Source organism: Mixophyes fleayi, chromosome 7 (assembly GCF_038048845.1).
Source record: "Mixophyes fleayi isolate aMixFle1 chromosome 7, aMixFle1.hap1, whole genome shotgun sequence".
NCBI lineage: Eukaryota > Metazoa > Chordata > Amphibia > Anura > Limnodynastidae > Mixophyes > Mixophyes fleayi.
The window spans coordinates 107,517,012-107,537,175 of NC_134408.1; the positions used below are offsets into that span (position 1 = coordinate 107,517,012).

General features: G+C 39.7%; 1 protein-coding gene across 28 annotated transcripts in view; it reads left to right on the forward strand.

Moving 5' to 3' along the window:
• Nucleotides 1-20,164, forward strand: part of UNC80 (unc-80 subunit of NALCN channel complex) — a 157,723-nt gene that overhangs the window by 83,514 nt on the left and 54,045 nt on the right. For 25 of the 28 annotated variants that reach the window (XM_075180285.1, XM_075180288.1, XM_075180290.1 and 22 more), the window contains 17 exons: nt 825-963; nt 1,792-1,973; nt 2,071-2,202; nt 2,437-2,623; nt 4,310-4,441; nt 4,536-4,679; nt 9,530-9,630; nt 9,751-9,837; nt 10,594-10,777; nt 10,869-10,963; nt 11,661-11,750; nt 12,158-12,259; nt 13,113-13,293; nt 14,207-14,475; nt 15,624-15,758; nt 16,425-16,566; nt 17,336-17,432. In XM_075180285.1, coding sequence (XP_075036386.1) covers nt 825-963; nt 1,792-1,973; nt 2,071-2,202; nt 2,437-2,623; nt 4,310-4,441; nt 4,536-4,679; nt 9,530-9,630; nt 9,751-9,837; nt 10,594-10,777; nt 10,869-10,963; nt 11,661-11,750; nt 12,158-12,259; nt 13,113-13,293; nt 14,207-14,475; nt 15,624-15,758; nt 16,425-16,566; nt 17,336-17,432 — 2,399 coding nt within the window. The remainder of the gene's footprint in view (nt 1-824; nt 964-1,791; nt 1,974-2,070; nt 2,203-2,436; nt 2,624-4,309; nt 4,442-4,535; nt 4,680-9,529; nt 9,631-9,750; nt 9,838-10,593; nt 10,778-10,868; nt 10,964-11,660; nt 11,751-12,157; nt 12,260-13,112; nt 13,294-14,206; nt 14,476-15,623; nt 15,759-16,424; nt 16,567-17,335; nt 17,433-20,164) is intronic. The other 3 variants (XM_075180286.1, XM_075180302.1, XM_075180310.1) reach the window with 1 other exon arrangement.

The window sequence follows — 20,164 nt, forward strand, 5'->3', positions numbered from 1 at the left end:
GCACTCCCCCTAGATCTACAAGCCCATATAGAAGATTCACCCAATGTTACCACAGTAGTTCCACCCCTGTTGCTAACATCTGGTTGGTTAATTGTAATATAGAGATTATAAGAATGCATCTGGCATGTGGTAATACATTTGTCTTCCCTGACATACAGTATAGCTGTGCTGTGCTCAGGCCCGGCGCTCCCATTAGGCAAGGTTAGGCAATTGCCTAGGGCTCTGCAGGGCGCCTCAAAATTAAAAAAAAATGACTATGGTCATTTAAAACTGTGCGGAAATCCACAGGGAGGAGAGGGGGGAAGGGGCTATGAATCTTACCTGCATGAAGCTGCTCCTCTCTGCTCTGTCTCCTCCCCTCCGCTCACTGACAGTGACAGGCCGTGATGATGACATCATCACGGCCCGACAGTGTCTGTGAGGGGAGGGGAGAAGACAGAGCAGAGAGGAGCAGCTTTATGCAGGTAAGATAAAGAAAGATATGGGGAGGGGAGCTGAGGGGAGGGAAGCGCAGCGCCAATTTTGACAGGGTACCCACGGCGGGGGGGGGTGCCGATTTTTAAAGGGGGGGGGGGCGCCGATTTTCACACTGTGCCTAGGGCGCCAAGGACCCTAGCACCGGCGCTGGCTTTGCTGCATTTGCATTCAGTATATGACCTCCTTTGTCTCTATGTAAGCAATAAAGTTGCCCTTGCTGAATAGTTTTATGTTGCTTAAGGTTATACATGTAAGGTTATATATGTTATTATAAAGTAATAAAAGAGTATTAATTCCTGTGACTGGTTCTTCCTAAACTAAATATGTCATCTTCCTTTGTAATTTAGGTTATGAGCTTGTCCCCTGCTCCTCTGTCCTTGTTGATAAAGGCGGCTCCAATCTTAACAGAGGAGATGTATGGGGACATACAGCCAGCTGCCTGGGAGCTTCTGCTGAGTGTAGATGAACACATGGCAGGAGCTGCAGGTAAGAACATTTCTTCCTTGTTCCAAAAGTTGTATCTCTTCCCTCAAGCATCCAACAACCAACATTTATTAATTTTAGATGTTTTAGAGAGTTTCTTATTATTTTGTATTTTTTTCAGTGAGACCACATTCACACAAGTGAACTTTTGAACACTACACTTTCAGAAAAGTGCAGTGTTCTGAAGCCTGAGTAGTGAAATGGTATATTCATTTGAAAATGTATTACAAGTGTCGATATGCTTCAGCTCTAAAAAATTACCTTATCCCCCAATGGCACATGCGATAGTAGGACCTACAGTGATCCTAGGGCTGGTAATAATGTTTTATGGACACAGAATTGGCTTTATACAGAGATCAATGCATGAAAACAAAACAAATGTGGTTACACAAGGACATCACATATTTTAAAACTAATAAAAAGAGGTGTTTACAGCCAAAATGCCTAAAAACAAAGATTGTGAAAAGGATTGTCATGCCTTTCATTTACTATTGAAGTGAGATGGAACAGGAGTAAACCGGGACCCATTTAAGTTGATGAAACAGAACAGGATGATGCATTTAGGACAGACAGTACAAGTTATAGGCAACTTAGAAAGACCTGTAGGATGGTGCCGTACTAAGGAGAAAATGTTGATTTGTTGTGTCTGGTGCAGGCAGATAGCCTATAAGTGCCTTGTTAGCTTATGAGAAAAGAAAATCAGCTACAGAAAAAGCAAAACCTGGATACACTTAATGGAACACACTATCAACTGTTGAAACGTGTCAGGCAATGTTTTTAGAGTTAATAGTAAATAAAAGCATGCATTCAATTTCACCTGTATTCTTGTAGCTGCCATGTTCCTGCTTTGTGCTGTGAAGGTGCCAGATTCAGTCTCGGAGATGTTAACCTCTGAGTTCCAGCATCCAGAGACAGGACAGAGACTGAATGCTATTCTAAAGTTTCACACACTTTGGAGGTTCAGGTACCAGGTTTGGCCAAGAATGGAGGAAGGAGCACAGCAGATATATAAGGTTTGAAATATCACGATCACTGTCTGGGGGACAATGTACACAAATGTGGAAATGCTATTCTCTATAAGCCCTGAAAATCTGTATTTCAAATTTACAGATCCCTCCTCCCAGCATCAACTTCACTTTACCCTCTCCCATCCTGGGCATGCCCTCTGTGCCAATGTTTGATCCACCTTGGGTCCCACAGAGCAGTGGAAGTGTACAAGACCCAATAAGTGAGGACCAGTCTGTAAGTATGTTTTTCGATTGTTCAGTCAGTATATGTGAGTATGTGAGATATATTATGAATATTGCACTCATCTCCAGTCTTTATAAAAAAATGTATAAAAAATAATGTTTTCTTGTAGTATGTTTTCTTTCATTCAACTCTTTATACTCTAAAGTTTGCTTTAGAACTAGTGTTGTAATGTCTTATTAGAATGAAATAATCTTTATATTCATTCTTTCTACTGTTGAACACCAGAAATCTTTCTCTGCTCGTGCCGTGTCCCGATCCCACCAGCGAGCTGAGCACATTCTCAAGAACCTTCAACAGGAAGAAGAGAAGAAGCGTTTAGGCAGAGAAGCCAGTCTTATCACAGCCATACCAGTCACACAAGAGGCGTGCTATGAACCAACATGCTCTCCTAACTCTGAGCAGGAGGAGGAAGGTGTGCTATGGGATCATAAGACGGAAACTTGGTGGCATGTTTTATTGTGTTTTATTGTCAGATTTGGTTATAGCATTTAGATGTCAGCACTCAAGGCTGCCAAGAGGATTTTGGGGCCCCGGTACAGTAAGTTTTTGGCCCCCCCTTCCCTCCATAGATGAGCAGGAAAAGGGTGAGATTATAGCTCTTAAGTTCACCCTCTGCAGGCTGTCCAGGTACTGGGAGCAGCTGACAGCTCCCTCCCCCTAATGAAACCCATACTTTCCCTCCCCCCCTCCATGGGTGCGGGCTCACGGACGCTTCACCCAATGGTGAAATTAATTTTATATTTTATTTAAAAACAGAAAAAAATGTAAATTCCCCGGCTGCTTCAGGTGAAGATATATCAAAGAAGGAGAAGGGGAGAATGGGAAAATAGGCTCCGCACCAGATTGTGACCTTCCTCAAGAATATGAGACTGCCCATAAGGCCCGTGTTAAAGGATTACAGAAAGATAAATAAAGAACTAGCAAACAGATAATACAACAATATAGAGAGGACTGCTATATATTGTTTGCATTAATTTTGGAAGGTATTTATTTATCCTTTAAGGCAAATATGAGCCTCAGAACACAGTCATAAGATGTTACAATACCATGCAGTACCTTTATAATGAAAACATTCTAACTGGTCTAAGCTATGTGAGGTCCAATATTTGGGGCACATAATATTTACGATCAGTCCCATCATAGGGTCCATCTTGTTATTTAATCACTCTTTTTCTTACTTCAACACTTTAATTTTAAAATACGTTCGCCTACCTTATTCTGGTTGATATCTAATATTTTAACATTACCTAATAAAGTTTTATTTTAATTACTTGTGGCAACTCTTTGAGACCGGAGTGCTTCAAGATTCAACGTTATCTTCAAAGGTTCAAAGTTATCCGTACTGCTTCTTAGAAATTACATAGTAACATAGTAACATAGTTGATGAGGTTGAAAAAAGACACCAGTCCATCAAGTTCAACCTATTTTGGATCTCCTGCGATCCTGCACTTATATTTGAAATATAAGTGCAGGATCGCAGGACATAAAATTCATACACTATAAATGAATGTAAAGTACATTGATTAGAACCAATAATGAAATAATTGAAACTTGAAGTAGAAATGCATTAACATTGCTGGAACAATAAATACAGTTGTGTAGTGAAAAACAATATGTTGGTCCTTACATATGTTTTTATTTTAAATACTGTACCAAAACTTGTCAGTAGAGCATCAGGCAAGATGGGATGGGGGGCTGAGGTACATGTTTTATAAGGTTTAAATTACCATTAGGTAAAGTGAAGTTATAAAGTATACCGTTCTGTTCCTATGCTAAAATGCTGACTTTCATTTCACTGTGGCAATATTAAGAGCTCATGAAAATTGACAGTTGTACATGGCTGATGCCAGACGTTAATGCTACAACTGTTCATATACGAGCCAACCTCATATACATTTATTTATTAAGATTTACTAATGCAGTGCTGACTTCTAAAACACTTGTTAAGGAATGACATTAGCCATTTTATACAAATATATCTACAATATTAGTATTTTCAGTACAGGATTAAGATGACTGTGTATGACATTATGCTGAGCAGGTAGAGCAGGTGCAGGTAGAGCAGGTTTCACCTGTCTATTCTATTTTTATTTGCCAGTAGAAGAAACCACAATTTTGAATTCCCGCCGTCTGTCAGTGAGTCCATCCTGCACTTCAAGCACTTCTCACCGCAACTACTCCTTCCGCCGTGGCTCTGTATGGTCAATGCGCTCTGCTGTGAGTGCTGAAGGTGGGTATCAACCATTGATAATCTCAGATGTTATGTAATTTGGTTTTTTAACTTGTGCAAATCACAAACTTTTTCCCCATTATCTTTATTTCAGATGAGGAACATGCAACCGAACACACTGCAAATCATCATGTTTCACAACCTCCGCAGCCTGTGTTCCCAGCATGTATATGTGCTGCTGTGCTGCCAATTGTTCACTTGATGGAAGATGGAGATGTCCGTGAAGATGGAGTAGCAGGTTAAACTTTTACATGAGCTTTTAGTCATAATAGACCTGTCATTTTCTGGATTGTTTTGGTAAAGTTTAACATTAGGTGATCGTGCATAAGCTGGTTTGATATGGGCATAGCTGGACCAATACATAAAAGGAAAGAATACCAGCGCTCTCAGTATAGACAAAAGGAAAGAATACCAGCGCTCTCAGTATAGACAAAAGGAAAGCATACCAGCGCTCTGCTGGACCAATACATGCCCAGACAGAACATTTCAATGTTGATAACATGAATATGCAGTCAGTTAGAGCATTGGAACCTTCTGATCTTTGAAACTGACTGTACCTGCTTAGAAAAATCTTGTTCCCCTTCATTGCACATATTCCATAAGTAATGATAGTAATGTAATACCTTTATACACTAGATAGCACCTCACACAAGCAGAATCACACTTATTGAGTATGGTGGTCATTCAAAAAGAAGAAATGTACAGTCCGTTCTGTTTATCAAATCAATAGTAAGCATATTGATGCCTACCATGCTCTGAGTGTGGTTTTCATGAACTTCCAACAGGTACAAGTATATAATTTTGTGTTTTTGAAAAGTGTTTGTTTTAATGTTAAACTAACTATAATAATAGTCCATAACTTTATTTTTCGGTGGTACTCGCTTTTACGATACCGTAAATTGCGACACTACTTACCCCGGCAGGATTACAGGAAGACCGCATAGCCGACTCAGTGTAAACACAGGCAGCGTGAAATGCAGACTTTACTCAATTGCGGCAGCTGAAGAACCCGGCAGCATCCGATGACGTCACATTGAAGAGACAGACTGTCATCATCATCATTTATTTAAATAGCGCCAACATATTCCGTAGCGCTTTACAATTGGGGACAAACATAGTAAACTAATAAACAAACTGGGTAAAACAGACAAAGAGGTGAGAAAGCCCTGCTCACAAGCTTACAATCTATTGGACAATGGGAGTTTGACACATGAGGTTAAGTCTACATTTGCAGTTGGCCCAGCCAGACTACAAAGGTAAAAGTGACTCATAAGCTAAATGATCCTGTCACACAACAATGTTGGTCAAGGGGTAGTTGTATAACGGGTGGTAATAGGGTAATGTAGTGAGGTTAAGAGGGTGGTTGAGGAATATTATAAGCTTGTCTGAACGCTTGAAAGCTTGTAGACCAGAGGTGAGTCTTATTGTGCGAGGGAGAGAATTCCAAAGAGTAGGTGCAGCCCAAAAAAAGTCCTGTAACCGGGAATGGGAGGATGTAATGAGTGTGGAGGAGGGACGCAGATCTTGTTGAATGGAGTTGCCGAGTTGGGAGATATTTTGAGACAAGAGAGGAGATGTATGTTGATGCAGCTTTGATGATGGCCTTGTCAGTTAGTAAAAGTATTTTATATTGGATTCGGTAGAAAACAAGCAACCAGTGTAGAGACATACAGAGTGATTCAACAGAGGAATAACGATTTGCAGGGAAAACCAATCTTGCCGCAGCGTGCAAAATAGATTGTAGGGGTTTGAGTCTGTTTTGGGGAAGACCAGTAAGGAGGGAATTGCAATAGTTAATGCGGGAGATGATAAGTGCATGAATTAAGGTTTTTGCAGTGTCTTGTGTGAGATATGTGCGAATTCTGGAAATGTTTTTTAGATGTATGTAACATGATTTTGATATAGAGTCAATGTGTGAAACAAAGGATAGGTGTGAGTCAAGGATTACATATAGGCAGCGAGCTTGTGGGGTGGGATTTATGGTCATGTTATCCAAGGTCTTAATGTAGTAATTTAAGGAGGTGCCGCCTGTACAATGTACATTGCTTAGTAAAGAACCTTGTACAGGCGGCGCCTTCTTAATTTACTACCTTAAGACCTTGGATGACAGTCTGTCTCTTCAATGTCACATCATCGGACGTTGCCGTGTAAAGTCTGAGTTTCAAGCTGCCTGTGTTTACAGTGAGCAGGCGATGCGGTCTTCACTGTAATCCTGCTGGGGTAAGTAGTGTCGTGATTTACAGCATCATTTTATAGCAACCAACCCGTATTTTTCTCTATGTCCAAACAGTAATTTTTGGTTACATTTTGGGAGTTGTGATAGTCAACACTGATTGATTTGACCTGGTTGGACAAATTCATGTATGGGCAAAAGTAATGCCACCACCTATGTTTAAGCTTCGAGTTTGTGGAAGCATTTGGCATTTCTCACAAAAAATACAGTTTGATTTTTAAGTAAATCCACAATTTGTTCAACAATACTACACAGGATTGTGTTGTCTCATCTTCTGTTCCAGAATAGTTACAACTTCTTTTTAGGGTTACAGTTATTATTATCAAGTACTTCCAGTCTGTATTTAACATTATGCTGGTAATGTCACTAATCATCGAGTAATCACCTGGTACTCTAATTACAGTAATAGACCATTTATAACCATTATAGAATTAAAACTGGAACTACTTTAAGTTTATGTGATGATGCTATATGCCATTATCTATCATATATACAATATACTTCAACCTTTTACTTTTCTAACAAGTCACACCAAATTTTATATCCAAAAGATGGATATCTATGGGTGCTGACTAAATCTCCTAATATAGCTAATTAACCATATTAAATAATCTAATTGTTCTTTTTGTTATTAATCTCTTTTGAATAATATCCAATAAAAGAGCCAAGTGATCCGAAAAGCTTGGAAAGCGTAATTGCTGCTTGTTGTGTATCAATTCCAAAGATTACTTAATAGAATAACAAAAAGACCATAGTACAGCCACTTTCCCCAAACTTAAAATAACACCACAAACACACTATTACAATGACTTATTGAACTGCACATTTATTATGTAAAAACAAAGAATTAATAAAAACAAATTGCATGTACAGTATATGGACAAAAGTATTTGGCCACACCTGGTAATTATTGAATTGGGGTGTTTCAATCAGACCCGTTGCCAGAGGTGTATAAAATCAAGCACCTAGCTATGCAGTCTCAATTTGCAAACATTTGTGATACAAATTGGGTTGTTCTGAAGTGCTCAGTGACTTCAAGCGTGGTACTATGATATGATGCCACCTTTGCAATTAGACAGTTTGTGAAATTTCATCCCTGTTGGATATTCCACGGTCAACTGTAAGTGATATTATTAGAAAGTGGAAGCGTTTAGGAACAACAGCAACTCAGCCATGAAGCGGAAGAGTACGAAAAATCACAGAGCGGGGCCAGCAGAAAATAAATAGCAAAATGTATCAAATCGAGCCAAAAGAATCAATTTCCTTCAAAAATAAAATAATTATGTGATAAAATAAACTTAATAGAATCCAAAATAAACCCACATCATGTCTCACTTAAGCTAATATCTCTCTCCAAAACATATTTAATTGCATTTATACCCCCCTCATGGAGTATATTTGTATAAAGGGACACTACGTCACATGATAAAAACTGATAGTCTTCTTCCCATTGAAGGGGAAATATAAAGTTCAAGAAGTGTGTGGTATTTCTAATATAAGACTTAAAAGACACAACAGTGGTTTATAATAAATAGTCTACAAATAGTGAAAGATTCAACGTAATTGACCCTACACCAGAAATTATAGGTCTCCCGGGTAAGAAAGTGACTGTAGGGACCACTGGGTGATTAGTGAACAGAAAGCTTATTTTATCTCTGGATATTGCCCGTCGATAACCCCTCTATATAGAAAGGCTTTACATTTTTCAAGAAATTAATTTGTTGGATTGGATTTCAGTTTTAAATAAAACACCTCATTATTCTCATTGCTTCTTTTGGCTTGATCTGATACCTTTTGCTATTTATTTCCTTCAAATTAAGTTCTGGAGTTTAGCAATTGGATATATTAATTAAGAGAAGTTCCCCTATAAGTGCACTCTCTTGATTGTAATTACAGTGGACTTGAGTGATTTTAATTGCTGTATTGTTATATGTATATGCAATTTGTTTTTATTAATTCTTTGTTTTTACATAATATATGTGCAGTTCAATAAGTCATTGTAATAGTGTGTTTATGGTGTTATTTTAAGTTTGGGGAAGGTGGCTGCGCTCTCTATGGTCTTTTAGTTTTTCTAAGATGTATTGCATTGTTGTTCTTGGCTTTCAATTAATTAGTTATATTATTATAAGTAATAATAATAATTATAATAATAATAATTTTATTTATTTAGTGGCTTTTTCTCAATAGGACTCAAAGCAATTTACATTTTCAGAGTAAAAACACAAGATACAAAATAAACACAAAGTAATAATAGTGTACAGAAGAGAGAGCTAAGCATTTGGTTTTTTTTAAAGAATAATGGTCTATTATTTAAATGATTGAGTAAACAGGTAAGTCTTTAGTAGTTTTTTGAAAATTTCTGGAGCTGGGGACTTGCAGACTATATGTGCCATTGAGTTACAGAGAGTTAGAGCTGTGATGCTAAAAGCTTGAATCCCAAAAGAAGTGTGGGAGATTCTAGGCACTATTTGTAGTCCGTCATCTGTGGAACAAAGTGAGCAAGTGGTAGTATCAGAAGCTGTATAAAGGACACTGGGACTTTGAGTGTCAATAAACCAATTTTTAATTTAATTCACCATCTTACACGCAGCCAGGGAAGGGAATAGAGAACTGGCGTCATGTGGCAGAAACTGAGCTGGTTAATTAACAGTCTGGCTGCTGCATTTTGTACCAACTGCAGTTTGTCTGGGAGACCCAAGTAGATTGCAGTAGTCAAATGCATGTATGTGTGGGAAGATCTTTTGAGTGAGTCAAATGCTTAATTCACTTGATACATAACATGACAACAATCAGCCTATGGCTAGTGCAGAATTCCTCTTAAAATGAATATTTTGTCTCTATCATTGGTCATATAGTGAGTGCAGTAGCCCAGCAAGTGCTCTGGAATTGCTTAATTGAGGATCCATCCACTGTCCTGAGACATTTCCTGGAAAAACTTACTATCAGTAACCGACAGGTAACAGTCACTACTCCTTTTATTTATTTTGCATTAGCAGCAATGTACACTGTGATTTCTGACAAGTATTATGACTTGGTAACGTCACTGACAAAAACCTTCTCTTAATAATTGTTTCAGGATGAGCTAATCTACATGCTGAGAAAGCTGCTTTTGAACATTGGAGACTTCCCTGCACAAACTTCGCATATTCTTTTCAACTATTTGGTGAGCTCAACACATAGAGCATTGTGTACTATGAAATACTGGTCATATCTTTTCTGGGCTATAAAAGGTCTATAGAACGATTATACATACTTGCCAATGTGTTAGAGCCTGATGCTGATTGTGGGGTTTGTATGTTCTCCCCGTGTTTGCGTGGGTTTTCTCCAGGTGCTCCGGTTTCCTCCCACACTCCAAAAACATACTGGTAGGTGAATTGGCTGCTATCAAAATTGTCCCTAGTCTCTCTCTGTCTGTCTGTATGTGTATGTGTATGTTAGGGAATTTAGACTGTAAGCCCCAATGGGACAGGGACTGATGTGAGTGAGTTCTCTGAACAGCACTGCGGAATTAGTGGGGCTATATAAATAACTGATGATGATGATAATGGGGTGTATGGACACATAAATAGCATCATCATGGCCCTGTCCTCACTATGCAATGCCGCAATATGCAGCACAATGCAGTGGGGACGGGACCAGATGCTGCGGTTCTCTAGTATTCTCTAGTGAAGTGGGTGGGATGTGGGAGGCAGCACAGCTGTCCCGAGAGTCTGGGAGAACTTCTAGAAATTCAGGAGTTTCCCTGACATTCCAGGAGAGTAGACAACTATGCCATTATACTTGTTTTAAACATATTTTATTTGAGTGCTGCGTTCTGGGGTCTTTCAAGCTCCAGACATCTTTGCCATTTTTAGGAAAGGAAAGTATTTGTAGTTATTCCTTGTTGTTCCTAATCCCTGTGAATCATTCATTTTCTTAGGTTGGCCTAATTATGTACTTTGTCCGTACACCGTGTGAATGGGGCATGGATGCCATTTCAGCAACCCTGACCTTCCTGTGGGAAGTAGTTGGGTACGTGGAAGGTCTATTCTTTAAAGACCTGAAACAAACAATGAAAAAGGAGCAATGTGAGGTTAAACTTCTAGTCACAGCATCCATGCCAGGTGAGAGGTTCTCCAAGAGCATTGCTACAATTTGCTCCCGAATTTTACAACAGTTATTAAGGTTTTACTGAGGTGATTTGTGTTTGTGCAGGTACAAAGACACTAGTAGTTCATGGACAGAATGAGTGTGATATACCTACCCAACTGCCAGTACATGAAGACACTCAATTTGAAGCACTGCTAAAGGTGAGACAAATATTAGCAAAATAAAAACGAAACAAAGGGCAATAAGGGCCATTTATGATAAACATAATGCAGTGCAAAAATGTGTGTCTACCTTTGCACCATTGCGCCTGCTTGTGCAACGTGGGCATATGTATGGGAATATAGAAATACTAGCACAATGCAGAAACCTGCACAAACTTGTGGTTGGTCTGCAAGCTGTGCATCAGCACAATACATGTACCACGGTACAATCATACAGGAAAGTACTGCATACCAGTGATCCTATGGGCCTCATAGTGCTTGTCCATGCTCAGATCACTTTATGTTATGATCCCTTAAATATTTTTTATATTTACAGCTTCCTTCTGTGCTTTCCAATAATGTATTTATATAAGCAAGCAGAGTTGTTAATTTCCATAGCACATGGACACTATACAACACTGCTGTGCCCCCTGCATTGGATGAAAGTGTATATATTTCGGGGCAATGAAACTAAATGATTTTTTCTGATGACAGATGTGGTCTAAATAATGACCAGTGGATTTATACAATGGTTATATCAAACAATGATTATGTCATATATTGATTGATAGATAATGAATTAATATATAGTAAAGATCACTGGATTTAGGAATGTATTATATATGGATTTAAGGAATTTTAATTAACTTGAAATGAAACCACTGCTTCTTTCAGCTATATTTTCTATATCTGTTAGGAATGTCTGGAATTTTTCAACATAGCTGATTCCCAGTCTGCAAATTACTTTCTAATGGACAAACGGTGGAATCTGACCCATTACAACAAGGTAAGTAGAAAGCCTGAGGGTAATAAGCTGCGTGAACTGTATTAACTTTTATGTATGAATATTAAACAGGTTACCAATGTCTTATAACTCAGAAATTCTTAATCTTATAACCAATATATCAAATTAAGTGAAAACAGTAAAATGGAATATCTGTTATGAGGTGTACAGACCCCACCCCCCCGTGTGCGCGCTTTAATTGTCAACCAATGCATTGATAGCCCCTCCCAACCCTGTGTTCCCCTATCAAACTTCTCCCAACCAATCACCAACCAACCAATCACAGTCAAAATTAGAGATTGACATTTTAGTGGAGGAATGGGGAAAGGATCATGTACAAAAAGGTTTGTGCAATAGACAATGACTGCTGTGGTTTGTATTTTTTATTCGTCTGTTTAACCTGTTTACAGACCTATGTACGTGACATTTATCCATTTCGGAGATCAGTGTCACCACAACTGAATCTGGTACACATGCCACCTGAAAAAGGCCAAGAACTAATTCAGAAGCAGGTACAAAATTTTACATATTTTCTTGCATTTTCTGATTAAATTGGATCTGCAACTAGCAAATAGTTTAGATGTAATTTCCTGTACTTCAAATGCAGTGTCTCCAACATTTGTGTATGTGTGTACACAATAGTATAACATCAAACCAATGTTTACACCCTTTACACAATGTGCAGGCATTAAGATTGGATACATAACAAATAACTGTATCAAATCTGTGAGACAGTTCTCAGAAACTTTGCTGATCCATAACACCGGGTTCCAGTCCTAAATCTCAAGCACTTCGTCCTGTGTCATTTTTTAAACAGATTTCTATTAATAATTTTTTGGTAATTGCTTAATATTGAACAATAATAACTGTTGTGTGACTTTAACACCAGTAACAAAGTATAATAAACTTTACACTGTGTGCACCATAGCAGTGATTACGAATGTGGTAAGCTTGGTAGTTGGGCTGGGCTTTTCTGCGATCCCAGACCAGGGGGTAAATGTATCAAGCTGAGAGTTTTCCGGAGGGTTTGAAGAACCAATCAGATTCTAGCTGTCATTTATGTAGTACATTCTACAAAATGACAGCTACAATCTGATTGGTTGCTATAGGCAACATCTCCACTTTTCAAACCCGCCGGAATACTCTCAGCTTGATACATTTACCCCCAGAACGTTACGGTTATAGTAAGAGAGTTTTAAATAGTTATGTGGACAGTTGGAAACCACTCGTTGTTAGTTACACTAGATATTTATGAGAATCTAAGTGGATCATTCAGAATGTACAGATGCTGACACATACAAAGGACCCATCCTGTGTTTGATATTTCCTACATTTACTCATTTGTAATGTTTTCAATTTTCGCAGGTGTTTACTCGGAAATTGGAGGAAGTCGGACGAGTTCTGTTCCTAATATCATTGACACAGAAGATACCCACTGCCCACAAGCAGTCTCATGTGTCTATGCTACAAGAAGACCTCTTGCGTCTGCCCTCTTTTCCTCGTAGTGCCATTGATGCAGAGTTCTCACTTTTTAATGATCCCCAAGGTACCTGCACAATATTAGATGCCTTTTTTTTACACCTGTAGAAGATTTAGAGGTAATCACTAATTATTAAAGTAGTTTTCCACCATTGGACAGTCACTGATATTTAAGGACACACATTCCAGTGTACAACTTTGGTTCCCTCCAAACCTTTCCCCCACCCTGACCCATCCCTTTTCTGGAATGCAGTTAACGCTGACAGCCAGTATAAGAGAGAGGAGTTCGGTGCCACACTGGCAGACGTTCTAGCTGTTGAAGCAGCTAAGTGTTGGTTTATGGAACACACCTCATGGTTGAATTACCTGCTGCTTCTGTTTAATCAGGAGCCAGGATTACTGTAAATATATTGAGCAGGAATTTCAATTCCTCCTTTACCCGCTGGCAGTGCTAACAGCTCTCTCCTTTACCCGCTGGCAGTGCTAACAGCTCTCTCCTTTACCAGCTGGCAATGCTAACGGCTCTCTCCTTTACCAGCTGGTAGTGCTAACAGCTCTCTCCTTTACTAGCTCTCTCCTTTACCAGCTGGCAGTGCTAACGGCTCTCTCCTTTACCAGCTGGCAGTGCTAACGGCTCTCTCCTTTACCAGCTGGCACTGCTAACAGCTCTCTCCTTTACCACCTGGCAGTGCTGGCAGTGAACGTCTGTGATCCAGTAAAGATGGGGGTTCCAAACTTAAAGGGTACTTGGGAGGTGTTACTAAATATTAGTAAAAAAAAGTTGTTACATTTAGAACTACAATGCAGATACCTGTGCTACGATGTTCAGAACCACGTAGTATTAATATGACAGGTGTGTGTTTACTATTAAAATCCATTGTTTTGCTTGTTAAATATTTGTACACACCTTACTGACAAGTCCTTTATTTAGTAAGGATAAACTGACAATTTTTACAAAATCCCCTCTGTTATCCTCCTAGGTGGGAAAGAGCTGTTCGGTTTGGATACACTGCATAAGAGCCTGTGGATAAAACTTCTGGAGGAGATGTTTTTGGGCATGCCCAGTGAATTCCCCTGGGGTGATGAGATAATGCTTTTCCTTAATGTCTTCAATGGAGCTCTGATTCTGCACCCAGAAGACAGTGCCCTCCTCAGGCAATATGCTGCTACTGTCATTAACACAGCTGTACATTTCAACCACCTCTTCTCACTCAGTGGGTACCAGTGGATTCTGCCCACCATGTTACAGGCAAGTGAAGGATGTATGGGTGGGTTTAGCATCAAAAGAGGATAATGAACAAATGATCATTGGGTGGGAGGAGTGAGGCTGCATTGTGTAAGGAACCATCAATATTTTCACAGCTCACTAAAATGTACAATATGGGAGGTGCAACATGGAATAATATCATGTTACAGAATGTCAATTTAATACGAATAAGTTATTAATTTATGGAAAGAAGTAAGTGAATATCAGTGAAATGTAGCATGTGTCTATGACAGCATGCTACATTCACACAGACTATAACAATACCTTTCATGACTAGATTTGGTTGAGCAGTTAGAATATTTACTTATACGATTACCAGATTACCATCCTGAATATCAGAGAATTCTCTCTCTTCCCTAAAATGTTGTGTTTGTGTCTATCTATCTATCTATCTATCTATCTATCTATCTATCTATCTATCTATCTATCTATCTATCTATCTATCTGTGATTCAAGCCTTTCTACTGCCACCACTGTCAGTGCCTTTTAAAATTAAAATAACTGGCATACAATACAAAGCTCATTCTAGTGGCACACATATAATTCATGATATCATACCCAACAGTAGTAACATGCATATTGATATGATCAGAGGGTGTTATAAGTACAACAGTAGTTATTTCCAGGAATAAGCACACAAGTAGTGCCCAGTAATACCATAACCAGTCAGTTGTCATATCTATAAATAAGCTGATATTAATCCCCAGTAATGTGGCAAAAGTTATGCTTCTTAAGATTCCATTTATAACCTGCTGTTGAAATGTGCAGTATTATGGTTATACAAATGCTTAGTAAAATGCCAAAACATAGTGGTGTTTGTGGGGGCGCAACATTCTGCATGTTCTAATGGGAGCAGCAGGGTGGATTGGTGGAATTCATTACTAAATGCGAGCTAGACACACCTGTGTACCGTATTTAAGCCCACATGCAAAAACAAGATTTTGTTTTGTGGAGCAAGTTATTTAAATGGGTAGAGAGTGCACATTCATGAAATACATTGCAGGCATACTTTCCAGTTCATAAGTTACCTTCTCCACTGCCGTTAAGTATCTGCTTCAGTTTAGGCGACCACTAAATATTGTATTGTGTTTCATAAACATGACTGAACCATTGGTCATTTCTCTACTCAGGTCTATGCCGACTATGAAAGTAACCCACAACTACGCCAAGCCATTGAATTTGCTTGCCGACAGTTTTACGTACTGCACCGCAAACCTTTTGTGCTTCAGCTGTTTGCCAGCGTTGCTCCTCTGCTAGACCTTCCTGTAAGATGCCTCCTAATATGACGTTCTCTCACTTGTTATATCACTGCAATATCACTACCTTTCTGTTTTCTTGTATTGTATTGTGGTATGCATTGGTATTATGCAAACATTTTTTCTCGGCTATTTCTCTAGTGCTTTGATTATTTTTCTCTTGTGATTTTTGAATCTATATTCATTTTAAGTATCTTAGATGATTCTGTCTTTTCTGTGTGACGTTATCTAGTTTTTTCTCTTTCTCTATAGATATTTGATTTTACTTTTGTCTACCTGCCTTTGTTTGGATGTAATTGGTCTACATGTATTTCCATGTTGTTCATGCATGTTTACACCATATGTTTGCAGTTAGCACATCTATTTTACCACTATTTCAAATTCCAGTTAAAGTTGTAGTAGCTAAATTCAGATAAATAAATATATTGCCTTTCCCTCAGTTGGACTGTGCTTCCTGTGAATGAACAAATCATGTTGAGAAATAAAATGTACACAAATTTCTTCTAAATGTAGAATATATTGTGTCCAAAATAACATTCCCTAAGTTGATAATAATTATGGCCAGTGTATGAAATTGAGATATATAGCTGACATTGATACACAATAGCTTCTTTTTGGTTCGAAAATGTTAATTTGGTGTCATTAACACATGTAACATAACATATTAATCCCCAGGATGGAGTGAGCAGCGGCTCGTCTAGTAAGGGAGTGTCTGCTCAGTGCCTGTTTGACCTTCTCCAGTCCTTAGAGGGAGAAACAGCTGATATTTTGGATATCTTGGAGCTGGTGAAAGCTGAACGACCCCTTAAATCATTAGGTAATTATAAAGTCACAAAGTCAGATCTTTTATTTAAATATCCCTAATATAATTAAACACACCATCATCTCCTTTACACCTTAAGCACCCAGCACCAACAGACCATGTTAGCAGGTGCATGCTCCTTGTATTTCTTATATCTATATTGCCCTTTTGGATATAGATTGTGGATGTATGTTAGCAGCACTTAATACCTGCGAGGGAAGTGCAGATTTATACCTCTTCTTTCTGTGATTTTTCCACAGCATTTCCCAAAAATGGACGTGACCCCTTCTAAATACATTAGAGGCTCTTCCAGGTCCCTATGTGGTGTGGGGATATGTGTAAAAAAATAAGTGAGACCTCAAGCCAGGGCCGTAACCAGGGCTGTGCGAGAGAGGCGACCGCCCAGGGCGCAGCGCTGAAGGGGGGCACAGTTTATGAATACTTTAGGTTCATTTGGTGAAAATTGAGAGTTAAAGGGGGGATAGTTTGTCTTCTCGCCCAAGGTGCTAAAATTTAAAGTTACGGCTCTGCCCCGAGCAAAGTCAACCCAAGAGTTACTATATAAAACCTAAAGGGTTTATAAAACCACTGCCTATTTTACATAAGTGAGTGAAAAGAAATGCTATAACACGCACAGCTTTAAAAATAAACCTTTAAATGATCTAAATACACATTCTCCAACAACCACACTCTTATTGTGCTCCTAATATCAATGGAGGAAACTTGGTGTAATTTTATCTTTGTTGTACATATTAAATGTTATTTAATGTGTTAATATTTGCAGATTTTTGCTATGGCAATGAAGATATGGCCTTTTCCATCAGTGAGTGCATAAAGCTGTGTGTGACAGTTGTAGCATATGCTCCAGAGTCCTTCCGCAGGTAACTGGTCCCTGTTATTTCGGATGTCTATTTGGAAATGAAATAGTAAAGCAATATAAAATGGTTTTACATCTTCTAGAGGAAGTGTTAATGATAATGTATTTGCTTGATCATCAATCAATTTCTCTTTCATCCGAGCTTGGGGACACTGCTACCATAGGGTTGTATGAAGGGACTAACTGTCGACAGAATTTCTCCCCACTGCAACCCCTGTAGTTCCTCACCGTTTGTTAAGTGCCCAAGGAGTTGGGCTTAATTTAGGATGTTGTTCAGCTATTTTTATTATTGTAATTGATTGTTTTATTTTCATTAATTTTTATTAATTTTGATTTTATTACCGCTGTAGGTTTTTATGTGTGTTGCTTTACAACTCACACACCTTCCCGGATATGGTCTGCTGTGGGAATGTTTATCCCAATAACAAACCTGTGCTGTCTGGAAGATGAGAGCCAGACAGCTCTCACAGTCTTTGCTGCTGTGGTTGATCGGCGCTGCCTTTAAGCATGGATCTCCATGGTTCAAAGATGGTGACCACCATCTTTATGGCTCATTGGAGAAGGGGGAGACTTGGTCAACATCATAAGTCTGCAACAGAGCAGACACAAGAGAGGCCATTTGCGGACTTAGAGAGAAGCCATCGCAATCGGCCAGATTGTTATGGAGACAAACTGGAAAACGGATGCCTCTAACAAGCGGTCGGGAATCAGCATGTCCTTTCACATGAGGGCTCCATTCCACATCAGTTAATCTCTTCCTTGGTGCCATTCTATTTATTTATTCATTCACTATTGGCAGGGTAACATTTGTAATATATTATACACTACAGGTACTTTGGAAGTAATGCTTGTGGCTGATAGCTAGAGACAAGTTTTTTCCTGCTTTCTGTTTGGTAAATTGAGATTGCAGGTTTTACTGATACTATCTCAACCCTATTGTGGAACAATGTCCGACAAGGGCAAGGCGCCTAGAGTTAAATATTTTAGCTGTGCAAAGTTTAAGACCAAACTCTCCAGTGGACAAGAAGCCCAGGTGAGGTTTGTGCGGACTGTGAATCTGATGCCCGAGGTGAGCGAGCCTCAGGTAGTGCACCTCCTCCAATGGAGGAACCTGTGTGGACGACAGCGCTGGGTCATTCTGTAGCAGCACAAGTTGAGCTTCTAACCCGCCCTGCAGAGATACCTACGCTGGCTGCGGCTATCGCTCCAGTTCCTATAGCAGTGTCACTTCATAAGGTGGCTCTCATTCTGCCAGCTCTGGAGGATTTGTGAATGGACCCTTCTGTCCATCCAACTCCTCCTGTCTCCCACAGGCATTGCCAAGTGGAACCTTTATGGTCAACTTATGGCAAGGGGCCTAGAAAAATTAAATACATTTCTTGACCTCTGGTTTCACGTAAGCGGCATAATTCAGCTCATCCTGTCTCTGACAAGGACGGATCTTCTGAGGAAAAAGTAGAAGTATTTGAAGACTCTGACTACTCTCAGATTGTAGACTTAGAGGAATCATCCAAGGGTCAGGGAGTGGAGGATTTGGTCGTAGTGGTTTGTCAGGTCTTGGACTTATTAAACTTATATTACACTGAAGCATCTGAACCCGGACTGTTCAAGCAGCAGAATAAGTGGGTAGTCTGCTCCCCTCCTTTCGTTGCTCTGACAGACCTTGTTGAATCATCATGAATCATCATGGGAACAGACGGACAGAAAATTTGTGATACTGCGCCGGTTTCCTAGCCTCAATTCTTTACAGGTGGATGAGATGGCTCAGTTGGAACAGGTGTCTAAGGTGGATACACCAGTAGCAGGTTTGACTCTACATACCAATCTCTTTGTACCTGGCTTGGTTGCACTTTAGGATGGCAACGACCCTAAGGTGTAGAGTTTCTTGAAGTCCATTTATGTTACAGCAGGCACTTCACTTAGGCCTATGATGTCTTTCGCTTGAGTAGCTACAGCGATGGAGATCTGGTCTGACCAGCTCGCGGACTGTCTGCAGGATTTTGACTTGCTTTCTCTGGCACTGCATCTGAAGGAAGCCTCATGGCATCTATATGAGACAGCTCAGAATGCAGCCTCCATTAATTCCTCAATCTTGGCATCAGCCATTGCAGCTGGGAGGACTCAGTGGTTACATTCCTGTGATGCTGACGTGGAATCAAAGAAGAATTTCTTCCTAATACAGGCTCTGTTCTTTTTGGTCCGAGCTGGACGACATGATATGTCAGGCTATGGGAGGTAAAAGCACTTTCCTCCCTGTTAATGCTCCCAAACCACAACAACCTCAGTTTGGATCCTTTCATCAGCCATTTCGAGGTGGTTCTACCACCCGTGGGCAGTCTTCCAGAGGTGTGTCCAGAGGTCACTCTCTGAGGGGCAGGTCCTCCTATTCCACGAGGTGTCCTAAAATGCAAGAGAAACCTGCTGTCTGATGGGGTTCCTCCCTACCTTGCGGTCGCAGGAGTAAGGGGATGCCTGCTGTTGTTCTGGGACCAATGGGTGTCTTTCTCTCAAGATCGGTGGATCAGCGGGATCATGCAGCATGGTTACATGATAGACCATTAGGGTTGGGCCCCATCACTGTTTTTTCTCCACCACACTTCTGCTTGATGAATGGAAAAGATTAGCTATGCTTCAGTCGATCACTTTACTTCTTTCCGCTGGTGTAATATGCCAGATCCTGGCAGGACAACGAAACCCAAGTTTTTGTTGAAACCTCTTTCTGGTTCTCAAGTCGGA